At 42.0% G+C, this 15,547-nt stretch overlaps 1 protein-coding gene across 1 annotated transcript in view; it reads left to right on the forward strand.

The window, feature by feature from the left end:
* Positions 1–12,534: 12,534 nt before the first annotated feature.
* Positions 12,535–15,547, forward strand: part of LOC143111983 (neutrophil collagenase) — a 36,064-nt gene continuing 33,051 nt past the window's right edge. Inside the window, exons 1-2 of the mRNA XM_076274233.1 lie at positions 12,535–12,675; positions 14,599–14,837. Coding sequence (XP_076130348.1) covers positions 12,535–12,675; positions 14,599–14,837 — 380 coding nt within the window. The remainder of the gene's footprint in view (positions 12,676–14,598; positions 14,838–15,547) is intronic.

The raw sequence follows: 15,547 nt of genomic DNA on the forward strand, positions 1-15,547 counted from the left end.
TTCCCCGCAAAACCAAAACCTATTTCCAAACTCTAATCTTCACGTGTCTTCGTGATTGAGCTGAAAGCAGCCCCCCCTCGTTCAACACGCAAAAACAACAAATAAGCAGGAAATAAAACAAAACTTTTAAGCGGTCTCACCTATGGCAGGGTGTTCACGTCGCTCCAAGGTAATCCAATTCGCTATTTTTTCTCTTCCTTGTAGCAGAAACCACCAAATGATCGAATCAACAAGACGTGCGCTCAAAAAGTTTGTTCCGACTAACAAACCTGAATGAAAAACGACAGAACTCCCATTCTTCGCGTCATAACTCAAACCAATCACTACGGGGTTCCCCCAATTACAAATCAGCTGGGCCCATTACGTTTACTGCAACTCACCGAAATAGCAGCAAACTGTTGCGTTCGACGGCACAATGCAGGCACAACCAATTTATCCAAAAACATCCAATTATTCTAAATCTCCGCGGCAAAAATCCCCGGACGAGTCTCCCACATGTCAAGGCTGCTTGGCTCAAAGCAGAACTGACATAAAATGGGGGAGACCACACCGTAGCGTTTCAATATAAATACATAATTTATTTACATAAATAGAAAACGTCAGTATAATGTATAAAAGCAAAGTGTCGTGCAAAGTGTGTCTAGGGGAAATGAATAACCAAAACAAAACGCGACGAAGACGGAGGAGCTCCCAGCACACAGGGCTACACGAGCGGCGAGGGCTCTCTCCAGCACAGGGCTACACGACCAGCGAGGGCTCTCCCCAGCACAGGGCTACACGACCAGCGAGGGCTCTCTCCAGCACAGGGCTACACGAGCGGCGAGGGCTCTCCCCAGCACAGGGCTACACGAGCGGCCAGGGCTCTCCCCAGCACAGGGCTACACGAGCGGCGAGGGCTCTCCCCAGCACAGGGCTACACGAGCGGCGACGGCTCTCTCCAGCACAGGGCTACACGAGCGGCGAGGGCTCTCCCCAGCACAGGGCTACACGACCAGCGACGGCTCTCTCCATCCAGGCAAGCCACACATGAGCCATAAGGCCACCTCTCTCCAAGCTCTCCCCATCGGAGCAAGCCACAAATGAGCGATAGGCCAAGAGCGCATCCATGGGAAACCCGGCCTTCTTATATAGTCCAGCCCATTAACTACTGGGCGCCACCCCTGCACTCAGCACCCTGCAGGAGACAGACAGGCAACACATAGAATAAAGGGGCGGAGCCCCAAGAACAGTCAACAGGGTCGTAACAGTATGTAATAAACTGTTGTAAATATTCAATGTAAATACTGGCCATAGCCTGATAATTTTCTTGTTTTTTGGCTACTATTATCCTCTTCAGTAAAACATAGCCCCCTTTCTGCATACTGTATCCTCCTAAGCTCTACAGTGCTGCTTGCACGTTTGTGAACCCTCAGACATGGTCAGTTGTTTTTTTTACAAAAAAAAATAAATAAAAATAATAACATTTTTAATGCACTTCCAAACCCCAATTTGTAAAGCTGCCTACCAATTAATAGACAGAAACAAAAGAAAGTTATATATCCAACAAAAGTGGTTTAGTTCACAAAAAATCGAAATATGACATTTGCAAAAGTATGCAAACCCATGTAGTTAATTTCTTGTAGCACCTTCTTTTGCAACCCCTACTTCAACCAAACGTCTGTACCCATTAACCAGCGTCTGTGCCCATTAACTGTACCCATTAACCAGCGTCTGTGTCTGTACCCATTAACCAGCGTCTGTGCCCATTAACTGTACCCATTAACCAGCGTCTGTACCCATTAACCAGCGTCTGTGCCCATTAACTGTACCCATTAACCAGTGTCTGTGTCTGTACCCATTAACCAGCGTCTGTGCCCATTAACTGTACCCATTAACCAGCGTCTGTACCCATTAACCAGCGTCTGTGTCTGTGCCCATTAACCAGCGTCTGTACCCATTAACCAGTGTCTGTGTCTGTACCCATTAACCAGCGTCTGTGCCCATTAACTGTATCCATTAACCAGCATCTGTACCCATTAACCAGCGTCTGTGCCCATTAACTGTACCCATTAACCAGCGTCTGTGCCCATTAAGCAGCGTCTGTGTCTGTACCCATTAAGCAGCGTCTGTGTCTGTACCCATTAACCAGCGTCTGTGCCCATTAAGCAGCGTCTGTGTCTGTACCCATTAAGCAGCGTCTGTGTCTGTACCCATTAACCAGCGTCTGTGTCTGTACCCATTAACCAGTGTCTGTACCCATTAACCAGTGTCTGTGTCTGTACCCATTAACCAGCGTCTGTGCCCATTAACTGTACCCATTAACCAGCGTCTGTACCCATTAACCAGCGTCTGTGTCTGTACCCATTAACCAGCGTCTGTGTCTCACACCTGACAACTGCCATGCACTGCCCGCTTCAGATCTAGACAAAACATTTCTAATGAATTGAGGTCTGGACTTTGACTAGGCCAATCCAGAGTATGAATTCTCTTAATCTTAAGACATTCCTTGGCCATTTTGCTTGAATGCTTATAGGGTCATTGTCCTGTTGTAAAATCTATTTCCTCCCTAGCTTGTTGTATGCCTTGGCACTACAGTGGTTTGGTAGATTTCCTCTCTCTTTTAATCATGGCTGCTCAAACCCTTTCCAAAGGAAGTCAGTTTGATTAGTATGCTTAATTGATTATTTCAGCATTTCAGCACCCAAATATGTTTTACATTAATCAATTACCTACTTGACTTTACCAACGCAGCTAGGGGGTCACTTACTGTTGTACATACATTAATTCCATGTTACACGATTTTTAAGCTTCTTACACAATTCCCTTTAAGTAAGTCCATGCATTTGCATAGCGCTGTCATAGACTTTTGATGTGTTAAGCCGTACAACCCCTCTTCATGTGTTAATACTAACCATCATGACTTATAGTAATACTAACCCACCCTATATCTCTCTTTCTTCCCCCTTACCTCACTTGTGAGGTAAACCATTACCAGTCATCAGCCATCCTTGTGTTTGGTCCTCATCGCACCTGAAGTCCCATCCCTATGACTGGCCTACCATCGCCTGTTACTGTCCCCTTGCCCGGATTCCTGGCCCGTGCAGCCTTGCGACCCACTACTTGCCCTATGACAACTCCTAACATGCGCGGATCTACGGGGTGGCAAAGGGTGGCAACTGCCACCCCTGGGACACAGTCTTGCCACCCCATTTATAAACTAGATGTACCGCAGAGCGGTACAAAATATGACCGCCGCCCAGTCCAGCACATTTTTTCCACAAAAATAAATCACGCTGAAAGGCCTATATGATTCTAACTGTCTCACTAAATTGCATTAGCCACACTCAATTCTCACTGGTATCTGCTAGACAACAAGTACCAAAACATAATTAGTTCATAGATTCCACATGTAAAATTCATTTATACAACCCCACCCCCATCTTGCCTGTTCATAATTCTGAGAAATTCTTGAATTGTGTGCATGTGTGCGTGTACACGTTTATGTTTATGTGTGTGGGTGTGTGTGTGCGTGCTTGTGTGTTTGCCTGCGTTTGTGTGTTTGTGCATGTGCATGCATGCATACATATGTCTACTGTGTGAGTATGTGTCATACGTATGATTACTGTGAATGTATGTGTGTGCGTGTGTATCTGTTTATGCACATGTGTGCACATGAAATGGGTTAACATGACCCCTGGAGGCAAACATACGAAAAAAATTGGTCATCCTAGGCCCTACGGTTCTCAAGATATTCACAGAAAACTGATATTCACAGAAATGTTTTATTGTAAGGCCCCCCATGAACGAAAGTTCACAAAACTTGGCATGCATTCGGAGGGTGTCATAATGATCCTACACTTTCAATTTCGTGCAGTTTTGACCATGTCAGCCAGAGATATTGTGATGAAAACACCTAATTTTTTGCTTTTTAATTTTTAACTAAGTGGCGCTATACATGAAATAAGTGGTAATGGGATGGGTTGACATGGCCCCTTGAGATCAACATACAAAAAAAAGGTGGACCTCCTAGGCCCTACGGTTCTTGAGATATTCACAGAAAACTGTCTCCGGCCACCTACAGGCCAGTTGGTGTATAGTAACATAAATTAATTTATTGTGTGGCCCCCCATGAACGGAATTCCACGAAACTTGGCGTGCATTCAGAGGATGTCATAATGATCCTACACTTCCAACTTCGTGCAGTTTTGACTATGTTAGGGTACAGATACCTGCGATTACAACACCTCATTTTTACTTTTTTGTGTTTAACTAGGTGGCGCTATACATGAAATGAGTGGTTATGGAATGGGTTGACATGGCCCCTTGAGATCAACATACAAAAAAAAATGGTCCTCCTAAACCTTACGGTTCTTGAGATATTCACAGAAAACTGTGTCTGCCCTACCCTCCTTTCGGGGGGTGCAGTCCAGCGGGGGGGCTACAGATCAAAATGAAAAACGATGGTTCCATGCTATCCATATGGGGTTACATGCCCACCAAGTTTCGTCTACCCCGGTCTTTCAGTGTCCCGGGAATCATTGACGGAAATTTGGACATGCGAAAAAAAAAAAAGAAAAGAAAAAAAAAAAATCTGACTAAACCTATATGACTGCCGCTTCGCTGCGCGGCGGTCATAATAAGATAATATTTTTTTTAGAATTTAAAAAAATTCAAAAAATTTAGATTTAGAATCCCCCGCCCCCTCACAATGGTTTCACCCATCACCATCAGCGCAGTGACCCCCGCGAAATTTCACCATTGGCAGCAGATTGGACAGTGCTTGCAACTATGGGTCAACTGTCTGTAGGCCTACAACGAAGTGGTAAGTTTGACCACCAAGTCGAAAAAGTCCATAATCAGACCCATAGTCAGTCCATAAATCAGTTAACCCGGCAACAACCTCACTGTTAGTCTACGTCATTTACATCCGCAAGACTTTGTCTCATCGAATTTTTTGATGATGGTCAGGTCAGATAAGGGCATGCTCATGCGTAGCTTAACGTTTAACGTTTAAAGTCTATTTGTGTGTGTCTTAATACACGTGATAATTCAACGCGGGTTCTCAAAATTGTCATGCATCCACTTTCCCAGCATCTATGACTATCCAAATTTGGTCGACATGTCAAATCAAACTAGAATATCTAATCGGTGTATCTAATACCAAACTAGAATATCTAATCGGTGTATCTAATACCAAACTAGGATATCTAGTCGGTGTATCTAATACCAAACTAGAATATCTAGTCGGTGTATCTAATACCAAACTAGGATATCTAATCGGTGTATCTAATACCAAACTAGGATATCTAATCGGTGTATCTAATATCAAGCTGGTGGCGGTTGCGTTTTTCTTTTTCCTTTCTTTTCATACACGGTGTAAATCAATCTACACGTAAGTAAAAATCTACACAAGTAACAGTAGCCTACAGTTATATGACTGAAATTCTACTCAATCACAATAAGTAAAAGTAGCCTACTATTTTCAAACACTGGTTGAACACTGGTGTGTACTCAGAGTAGGCTACTAGACTAGACGTTTGATGATGTCAAAGCACATCACATATGAAGCTTTGTGCATGAGATGTAATTGCTTAGATTCCAGTTAAATCGTCCAGTTTCATTGGGTGAGAGATTTCAATCATTTGCTGGTAGATGAACCAACAAGCTGAGGCCAGCACAGGAGTTTGTGTCCTCAAGAAATGAACATGTTGCTTGTTCACTCGTGTTTGAGGTCGTTTCTTAATAGGAGATTTATAAAGGTACTTTAATACAGTATACATGTACTTCATTATTCACCACTTTGTGAGTGAGTGAGTGAGTAGCCTAAATTGTGAATGGCAAAACATAATTTGGCACTAAAGATCAGGGACTGAGGGGGACTGATTTCCATTTAGGTTTGTTCTGAGCAAAAACATTATTTGATATCATAATATTATAATACCTATATAATATTAGGTCTTAAAAATAATAGCCTAACTTAACCCATTCGCGCTGGATGCTGCATGACGCAACATTGACCCTCCCGCTGGATGCTGCGTAGCGCAACATTGACCCTCCCGCTGGATGCTGCGTAGCGCAGCATGCTTTTTATTTCCTGTTTCTAGGTGCTACAGAGGCTTAGATATAAAATTTTGGTAGACGTTGACAATTTTTTGTATGTTTTCAGAAAACCCTCAGGAAATAAGGTTATTTAGTCTAGAATGCCATAGGATTCTATAGGCGTTTTTAGCAGGCATTTTAGGCGTAAATGGGTCCTTGCTAAATGGGGAAAATGTCCTTGCTTTAAGCCTTGCAATAGCCTAACCTACAGTATGTATGGTGCTACCAACTGCATGACAGGCCTATAAATATTTGCCTAGTGTCTCTGGTATCTTATTTCACAAATTGTTTCAGTAATTTAGACTACATACCGTATTTTCCAGACTGTAAATCGCACTTTTTTTCATAGTTTGGCCGGTCCTGCGACTCAGGTGCAACATATATATATTTATATATATGTTTTTTTTCCTCTTCATTAAACATTTTTTGACTGGTGCGACTTATACTCCGGTGTGACTTATAGTCCGGAAAATACGGTACTTGGAAAAGGCAGTTAGATAGTGTTGGATATTAATATTCTTTTTTATCAACTAGTAGTTCTAGCCAATTATGCAGGGGAGATACCGATTCATAACATGTGACTAAATTCATCTTATAAGGGGTTTGGGGAACAGTGTGTGGTCAGGTGACTTTCCAAGCCTGTGGAGTTTTGAATAATATTCAAACAAAGGTTAATCGGAATGATAAATACCGTTATTAACCGGTTATCTAAAATTGAAAATGACGTTTTCACGGTTTTGCTCCCGTTTTCAGTTACGTCCTTCCAAAAACTGTGTTCGTTTCAGGTTTTCATTTTCATTCTTTGAACCGTTTCTAATCCCTGCTAAAGATATTTGGCCTTTAATTGTAGTGGGGGTTGAAGTAAAAACCTTCCAAAGAATTAAATAATTGAATTAGATACCCATACCCAGTACTTAGTTACTGTCCACCAGTGTGTGTGTTTGCATGTTTATTAGTGAGGTGGTAGATTAATAATGACATTCTTGTTATGTACATTTTAAATTGGTTTATTATAATAAATCCAAAAAGAATGTTTTGACCAGTGTTGGGCAAGTTACTGAAAATTAGTAATTAGTTACAGTTACTAGTTACTTCTTTCAAAAGTAATTCAATTACGTTACCAATTACTGTATATCAAAAGTAATTAGTTACTAGAGAAAGTAACTTTTGAGTTACTTTTAAGTCTGCTTTTAAAATGTCAATATGAACAGTACTGAACAGTCACACACACAATAAACCTAATTTTTGGACCTATTGTAGTTTCAACCACAAAACATTCTACAATGCATGAAGGCCTCCCTGACCTTGTTTTGCGCCACCCTCACCATCTAGGTGGTTTGATAGATATGTACAGTACACTGCCTACTGCTTGCCTACTACTTGCCTTCTGCAATATAGTAATAAGTTATTATTATCATTATTATTGCAATCCTTCTGTAGGCTACATGGAATTCGTTCAATGGGATGTAATGTGAAACAATGTTAAATGGCCTATTTTCAAAGCAGTTATTGTCTGCTCACACACACATAGCTAACCTTAGGTTATCCTCATCCTGCTTTGTATTATATAGCATTTTAAGCACCACCAGTTTGGGAAAAGCCTGCGCTGCACAAGTGCTGACCTACCGAAATAAGTTCTAATGCATCCGAGAGTTTGGGATTGTCGCGCACTATGCAGAAGGTTACTCTTCAGCTGATATGGTGTTCCAGAGAGAAGTTGCATGTTCCGTCGCAGACAAATGAATCCATAACACCATGGACGTCAATTCCGATGTAAACATAGCCTACTGTGCAAATAACTCAAGTCGCTGTTACGTACAGTAGGCTATTTGGAGGTTTCTTTATCTGGTAAGTGAAATCTGCATTTTACTCTCGAGTTAAACGTGTGCTTGCTTGTGCCAAGGCTATATATAGGCTACCGTAGCCTATTGGTGTTGTGGCGTGTCTATGTTGTAAGAATGAGAAATTGATATAACGAGGCTTTTGCGCAATAGGAGAAAAAGAGCGGAGATAAACAACAATTCGCTTTTACTGTAGTGGAGCTTACGAGATGGAAACGAAAGGGAAAAGGCTTTTAATATGGCCATTTAAATTGTAGCGTAATGCACTCTTGTGAATTTTAGCATAAATCCGAAATAAGGAGGAATGTGAGGAGGCTCCTATTAACTGTAAAGAATGCATCTGCAATCTAAACATGAAACACAATCGCTGGAAACACAGCTAAGGTCGGGAGACAAAGCAGCAAATGTGCATCTTGTCTGCAGTCGTTCATTCAAGATCAACAGAGTAACGCAAGTAACTCTTTGAAATTTCAGTAATTGTAATTGCATTACTGGATTTACAAAAATACTTCGTTACATGCTCGTTACCACTAAAAGTAGTGGAATTACAGTAACGCGTTACTTTGTAACGCATTACTCCCAACACTGGTTTTGACTAAGAAGGTTCTTACTTGACTGAGTCTTTATTGAATCAGATGGAAATGTTTTGACAGTCACAGTCATGGTTATCATTGCAACAATCCTGCATTAGAATCTTGTTTCAATTCAGATACCTAAATCTACCGATGGCTTATTTTGTATGACTAAATTTGTCTATATTCCCTCAAAACCTTACTAGAAGACATCCCGACAAACACGGGACGTCCCCCGGACCTTATGCCGTCATTCACGACGTCCCCGATTGGTCCCGAACGTCATGTTCTCTAGCGGACGTTCCGGTGACCTTATTGACGTCCGGAGCAAGTTATCGTTTGGTTATTGCGTGACGTCCGGTGCAGGACTTTCTGGGGACGTCACCGTCAGGTCGCTCGGATGACATTTGCATTTGGTCATTTCAAATACCTCCTAAGGACCCGAAAATAATGTTATACCGGGGACATGGGGGGGACGTTTGTTTATTCACACATGGCAGCGGAGTTGAGAGCGCTCTGGCTACCGCCTGCAGGACGGAGACATCACATCCATGCACGACTTCACGTTACACGTCTGGGGATGACTAAAGTAGCCTATCTATCTATCTAGTCTCTAGCAGTAGCTGCATTAGCCTACCGTAGTCTAAGGCAACATATCATACAGTTTATGAAGTTGTGCGTCTATGAGCAAAGTTTGCTCATAGACGCACAACTTCATAAACTGGGAAAAGGGTTGTTAACGTTAAACTCAAAATGTATGTGCTACATTACATTTTGAGTTTAACGTTAATGTAACGGTACAAACTAGGGAAGGGATTTTATCAAAATGTTCGCTGATGTGATGCTTGGTGTAACGTTAGCAAAGTCGCTGTTCTTAGCTTCTAACTTAGCCTACAATGCACTTTTCTTCAGATAACGGTCATTACGTGATGCATGTAACATGCTCTAAATAGGCAGTGGTTTATTTAACATAGTCACGTACTTATTATATGTTTTATTTTCAGAAACACACACGGCCGAATTTGGACTGAACCGGCTTTTGGAGCTGAATACGATGCAATAAAACTAGAGAAATGTTAAAAACAGACCACGTAGCATTTGTTTAGGGTTGTCTAGCAACAGAAGTGACTACTTAATTTGTAAAGCAAAACGCTTTACAAATCTAGCTCTACATTGCAGAAGAATTAAGGATACTGCTTCTTCATGACTTGTTTAAATGTTATTGTAATTTAGGCTATTTGACGCATGCTCGCGTTTAAAAGTGTCACACATAGGCCTAGCTGTCCCCGATGTTACAGCAGCTCCTTGTGGAAACAGCAAAGAGTGCACATAGCCTATCCGATGAGATTTCTAACGAGGAGCAGAAGCTCTCTGCCTCCTTACTGTTTATTAATAAAACAATGATATAGAATAGAAACATCATCTATTTATTTCATCTTAAAGTTGGCTATAAAGAGCATTCATAACCTAAAGAAAATGATACATTTTTCTTTATCTGCAATGTTCCAGGAAGATAGGCTTACATTTATAGGCTGTCCCTGTTTGATCACAGCAGGTCCAAGAAAACGAGTGGATATAACGTCATGCATTCTAGTTATGTTTCATGTACTTTATTTCATGGTGAGTTTTGCTTCCCAGCATGCATTGCGATTCATTTAGTATTTTTGGCTATTATTAGTTTTTAATATTTTGAAACAATATGGTTTGAACAATTTATCTTAGGCTAGCCTAGGCCTACTCTGATGATGTTTTGAACAATATGCTACGGTATGCCCATTAAAACGTCGTATTAGTTTATTAAGAAAATGACACCGTAGATGTGAAAGCAGCACATCCTAGCCCGGTATAAATATCCATGTCTACTCATCATTAGTGTAATGTATTCGGAGGACGTGATTTCATACATGCGTGAAAATATGAGGTGAGTGAAGTTGATTGCGTAGTTGTAGAACAAGTCATTAATGCGTGTTCATGTTCCGTCTACCTCTCTCCTAGCAACGCTGAGACTTACAGGATGTAATACCATACTAAATCGCGCTTCATGTTTTTTTGTTTTTTTACCATCGCGGAAATATAAACGTCGCGCACATAACGTCGCGGTGACCATTACAAGACGTCCTCTCAAAGTCTCGTGGACGTCTTTTAGACCTCCTGAACCGAGGTCCGCGGGACGTAAAGGGAACCCTACACAATGTCGAGCAGGTGACGTTTGCCAGGGGACCTTTAGGGGACGTCGCCAGGACTTTATTTTGTTTACTGGGATCATTTGAGGGTTTATGTTTTAAAAATACCCCCAAATCATCAGAATCTTGTTTCAATCCATATAACCTAAATCTATTGATGGCTTATTTTATAGATATATCCATATTCCCTCAAAACTAACTAGAAGAAATCATTTGAGGGGTCATTTTTTAAAAGAATTCTCTGGGGGAACAAACTCCAAACCCCCTAGAATTGCTTTTTGACACTGAGTACAGACTACACAGACCGTATAGTGATTACACAGAGAAAGACCTTTAACCCACACCATCCTCCAAAACACCAGCTACATCTCACATATTAAGACCCACACCATCCTCCAAAACACCAGCTACATCTCACATATTAAGACCCACACCATCCTCCAAAACACCAGCTACATCTCACATATTAAGACCCACACCATCCTCCAAAACACCAGCTACATCTCACATATTAAGACCCACACCATCCTCCAAAACACCAGCTACATCTCACATATTAAGACCCACACCATCCTCCAAAACACCAGCTACATCTCACATATTAAGACCCACATCATCCAAAACGCCAGCTACATCTCACATATTAAGACCCACACCATCCTCCAAAACACCAGCTACATCTCACATATTAAGACCCACACCATCCTCCAAAACACCAGCTACATCTCACATATTAAGACACATCATCCAAAACACCAGCTACATCTCACATATTAAGACCCACACCATCCAAAACGCCAGCTACATCTCCGATTTGCCTCCCACCTCGTGTAATGTAATGTAGAGAACAAAACATATTCAATGAAATCCGTAGAATTTTAAGTTTTGAATAATGTCCATGGCCCCCCTTCTGGAACCTCATGCCACCCCTTCGCCACCCCAGGAAAAAATCTCTAGATCCGCCCTTGACTCCTAATCCCTATGGACAATTCATTCCCTACACTGGACTTTCTGACACTAAATAGGATTCATGCATTATCATACTGGATATGTAACACCATGTTCTATTCCCTACACCTAACTAATCTTTCATTTATCATGTATACAGACCTTACTGCCCTGTAACTGAAGATGGGTCAGGCCCTTGAGTCGTGGATCTGCTCGAGGTTTCTTCCCGTACGTATCTCCATAGATGGGTCAGGCCCTTGAGTCGTGGATCTGCTCGAGGTTTCTTCCTGTATGTATCTCGCCCCTCTTACTCATGGGCTCTGTCTGAATGTTGAACACTCTGTAAAGCGCCATGAGACATGTGTAATGTTTTGCAATTAAATTGAAATTTGATAAATATACACATCTGACAGTTCATATTCAAAAATTGGTGATAAAATAATAAAATCATATATATATATATATGTGTGTATGTGTTTTTGAATACTTGTTATGTGTCCAGCACCAAGTCATATTCCTAGTCTTTTCTCTTGTGTGGAAAAAAAAACAGCAATAAAATTATTCTGATTTAGATGTATATCAATGACATGACCTTCTAATCTATCAGTTCTCACAACATTCTTCTCCCCAAATTGCAGGTTGTTGACAACTTTGTTGATAAACCACATAAACCACACGTCTTTATCAGGCCTGTTATGAGTGTTCCTGCTCTTCTGCCTGTTTGGACTTGAGCCCAGCTCTGTTCCAGGTGGTCTCCTGAGCACACAGGGCAATGCTATCCTGAGTGCATTTAAAGAAGTGACGCGTGGGAGAGGGGACTGCTCTCCTGAGCTGAGCACACCTAAAGACGTGACTCGTGTGAGAGAAGTGACTCATGGGAGAGGGGCCTGGCGGAGCTGAGGGAGCCTGAAGATGGGGAGCCTGAAGATGGGGTGCCTGGACGCCCTCAAACTGCTGCTGCTGTTGCTGCTGGTCCGTCTCTCTCTGGCCTCTCCGCTGCGTCCCACTGGGCTCTCCATGGAGGACCGGGGCCACGATCGGGAATTTGCAGAGGTAACAGGGGACATCGATACAACACAAGGGCTCTCCAAACAGGGGACATCGATACAACACAAGGGCTCTCCAAACAGGGGACATCGATACAACACAAGGGGCTCTCCAAACAGGGGACATCGATACAACATAAAAACATAATTTAAAATATATATACATATATTTTTAAAAACATAAGAACATAATAAATAGTACTTGTAAAAAACATAAGAACATAATAAATAGTACTTGTAAAAACACTTAAGTGAGAGTGTTTAAAACGCTGGTGACAGCGTATTAAAGAATTCTTGTATCTATTGCCATGCACAGCATAGGACTATGTGTAGTTTTGATTATATTATATTTTTGCAAAAAAAAAAAAAATACACATCACATTTCCATAGCATCTCAGCATCAATATATCACCAATTCATAATAATATATCGTTATTTGGACACTATGTTTGACTACTTACTGTGTATGCAAACATGGAATTTGTTGGAGAAAAGGATACTTCTAGGAAGGATCTAGTTCTTGAATGCATTATCTGTGTTTTGCATAGTTTAGACTGTCATTTTGAAAACAAAAAGACTCTTTTAATATGCAGTACCACTTAGTGGGTAATATGACTTGATTATTGAATTCACAGAGACATTGTTTCATTTGACACACAACCTCTTTGCATTTGTTTATCTGTCAAATTATGACCAGATGAAATCTTTAGGAAAAAAAATCAATCAGCCTCCACCTGTTTGAGTGCAGAGTTTATATCATAGACTATAAAATAAGACTATAAAATAAGTTTAAATGCACCAATCAGTCTCCACCTGTTTGAGTGCAGAGTTTAAATCATAGACTATAAAATAAGACTATAAGACTATAAAATAAGACTATAAAATAAGTTTAAATACATCACTGCTAGCCAGCCAAGTGAAACCTAATAATATTTTGAAGTAGCATCAAGTCGTGTTCTGCTGATTTATGGAGTTTATTAAACTGTCAGATGACTCAAATCTTGGCTCCTGATGGAATGCTGACTCTGTGAAACTCAATACAATTGTTTCATAAATACACTGATCTCAAGTCAGCATTGGTCCCAATTGTTTTGCACTGTGTAAGAAACAGGGTGCAGTGGATATTTAGCTTATGCGTTTACACTAGATACACAACAACTAAATATAAATAAGTATAAGAAAATAAAAATGATACACGAATGTCAGTCAATCTTATTTATAATCCCATTATGAGGATCATTCCTGGATAACAAGAATGGATTTGAAAACTGGAGTGGGGTTGTGTATGGATTGTGTTTTGGGTGAAGTGTGAATACTTAGTGGTCTCCCCGTATGTTGTGGGGGATTATTTGCATTTTAGGAAGACTTTGATAATAAGCAGGTTGGCTGCACATCCCTGTTCAGAAGTCTGTTCCAAGGCCCATGGAATCTTTGGAATGTTTTCAAAACAGAGCTACAATTTCAGACTCATCTTCCTTTTGACCTAATCTTGGGTTTTCTGTTTTATTATTTGCGTGTCTGCCTGGGATATGTGTTCGCATTTTTGGGGTTGACGTGTGTGTGTGTGTGTGTGTGTATGTGTGTGTGTGCGTGCATGTGTACACTTGCAGCAATAAGGAAAACCACACACTAACCCGGAGCAGTTTACTGCCTTGCTACAGTGGCGCTCGGGGAGCAGTGAGGGGTTAGGTGCCTTGCTCAAGGGCACTTCAGCCGTGGATGTGGGCATGGGAGAGCAGTGCTCAACCACTTCCCCTGCCCACATTTTTCCTACTGGGTCGGGAATCGAACCGGCAACCCTTCGGTTACAAGCCCGAAGCCCTAACCAGTAGGCCACGGCTGCCCCTGTATAAATAAGCACATATGTTATTTGCGCTATACAAATAAATCTGACTTGACTTGACTATATAGCAAACGCGTCTGCTTTCAGGCCTACCTGGAGAAGTTTTACGGATATGAGGGGCGCCACCGTGGCCTCCAGAGGCGCAGCTGCCAACCCGACCCCTTCCAGACCAAGGTCAGGGAGATGCAGCGGACCTTCGGCCTGCACGAGAGCGGCGAGCTGACCGCACAGACCCTGACCGCCATGAGGAGGCCACGCTGTGGCCTTTCTGACGCAGAGGAGTTCGGCCCACTCATGAGGTGGATCAATCGCACCCTGACCTACAGGTATATAAGATCAACCGCACCCTGACCTACAGGTATATCAACCGCGCCCTGACCTACAGGTATATCAACCGCACCCTGACCTACAGGTATATAAGATCAACCGCACCCTGACCTACAGGTATATCAACCATAAGATCAACCGCACCCTGACCTACAGGTATATCAACCGCACCCTGAACTACAGGTATATCAACCGCACCCTGACCTACAGGTATATCAACTGCACCCTGACCTACAGGTATATAAGTACAAGTATAAGTATATATACTCTTTTGATCCCGTGAGGGAAATTTGGTCTCTGCATTTATCCCAATCCGTGAATTAGTGAAACACACTCAGCACACAGTGAACACACAGTGAGGTGAAGCACACACACTAATCCCGGCGCAGTGAGCTGCCTGCAACAACAGCGGCGCTCGGGGAGCAGTGAGGGGTCAGGTGCCTTGCTCAAGCCAATATCTGCCCAATATCTATCTATCTATCCATCTATCCATCTATCTATCTGTCTATCTATCTATCTATAGCATGTCCATCTACCACTAACTACTTACTACTTTCTCTCCCTCTCTCCACTCTCTTTCTCTCATTCCCTCTCTCTCTCCCTCTGTCTCCCTCTCTCTCTCCACTCTCTCTCCCTCTGTCTCCCTCTCTCCACTCTCTCCCTCTCTCTCTCTCTCTCCCTCTCTCTCCCTCCCTCCCTCTCTCTCTCT

The sequence above is a fragment of the Alosa pseudoharengus genome, unplaced genomic scaffold (genome assembly GCF_046254945.1).
Source record: "Alosa pseudoharengus isolate Yale_2024_CS ecotype anadromous, Long Island Sound unplaced genomic scaffold, YU_APseudo_1.1 YU_APseudo_1.1_scf_8, whole genome shotgun sequence".
NCBI lineage: Eukaryota > Metazoa > Chordata > Actinopteri > Clupeiformes > Clupeidae > Alosa > Alosa pseudoharengus.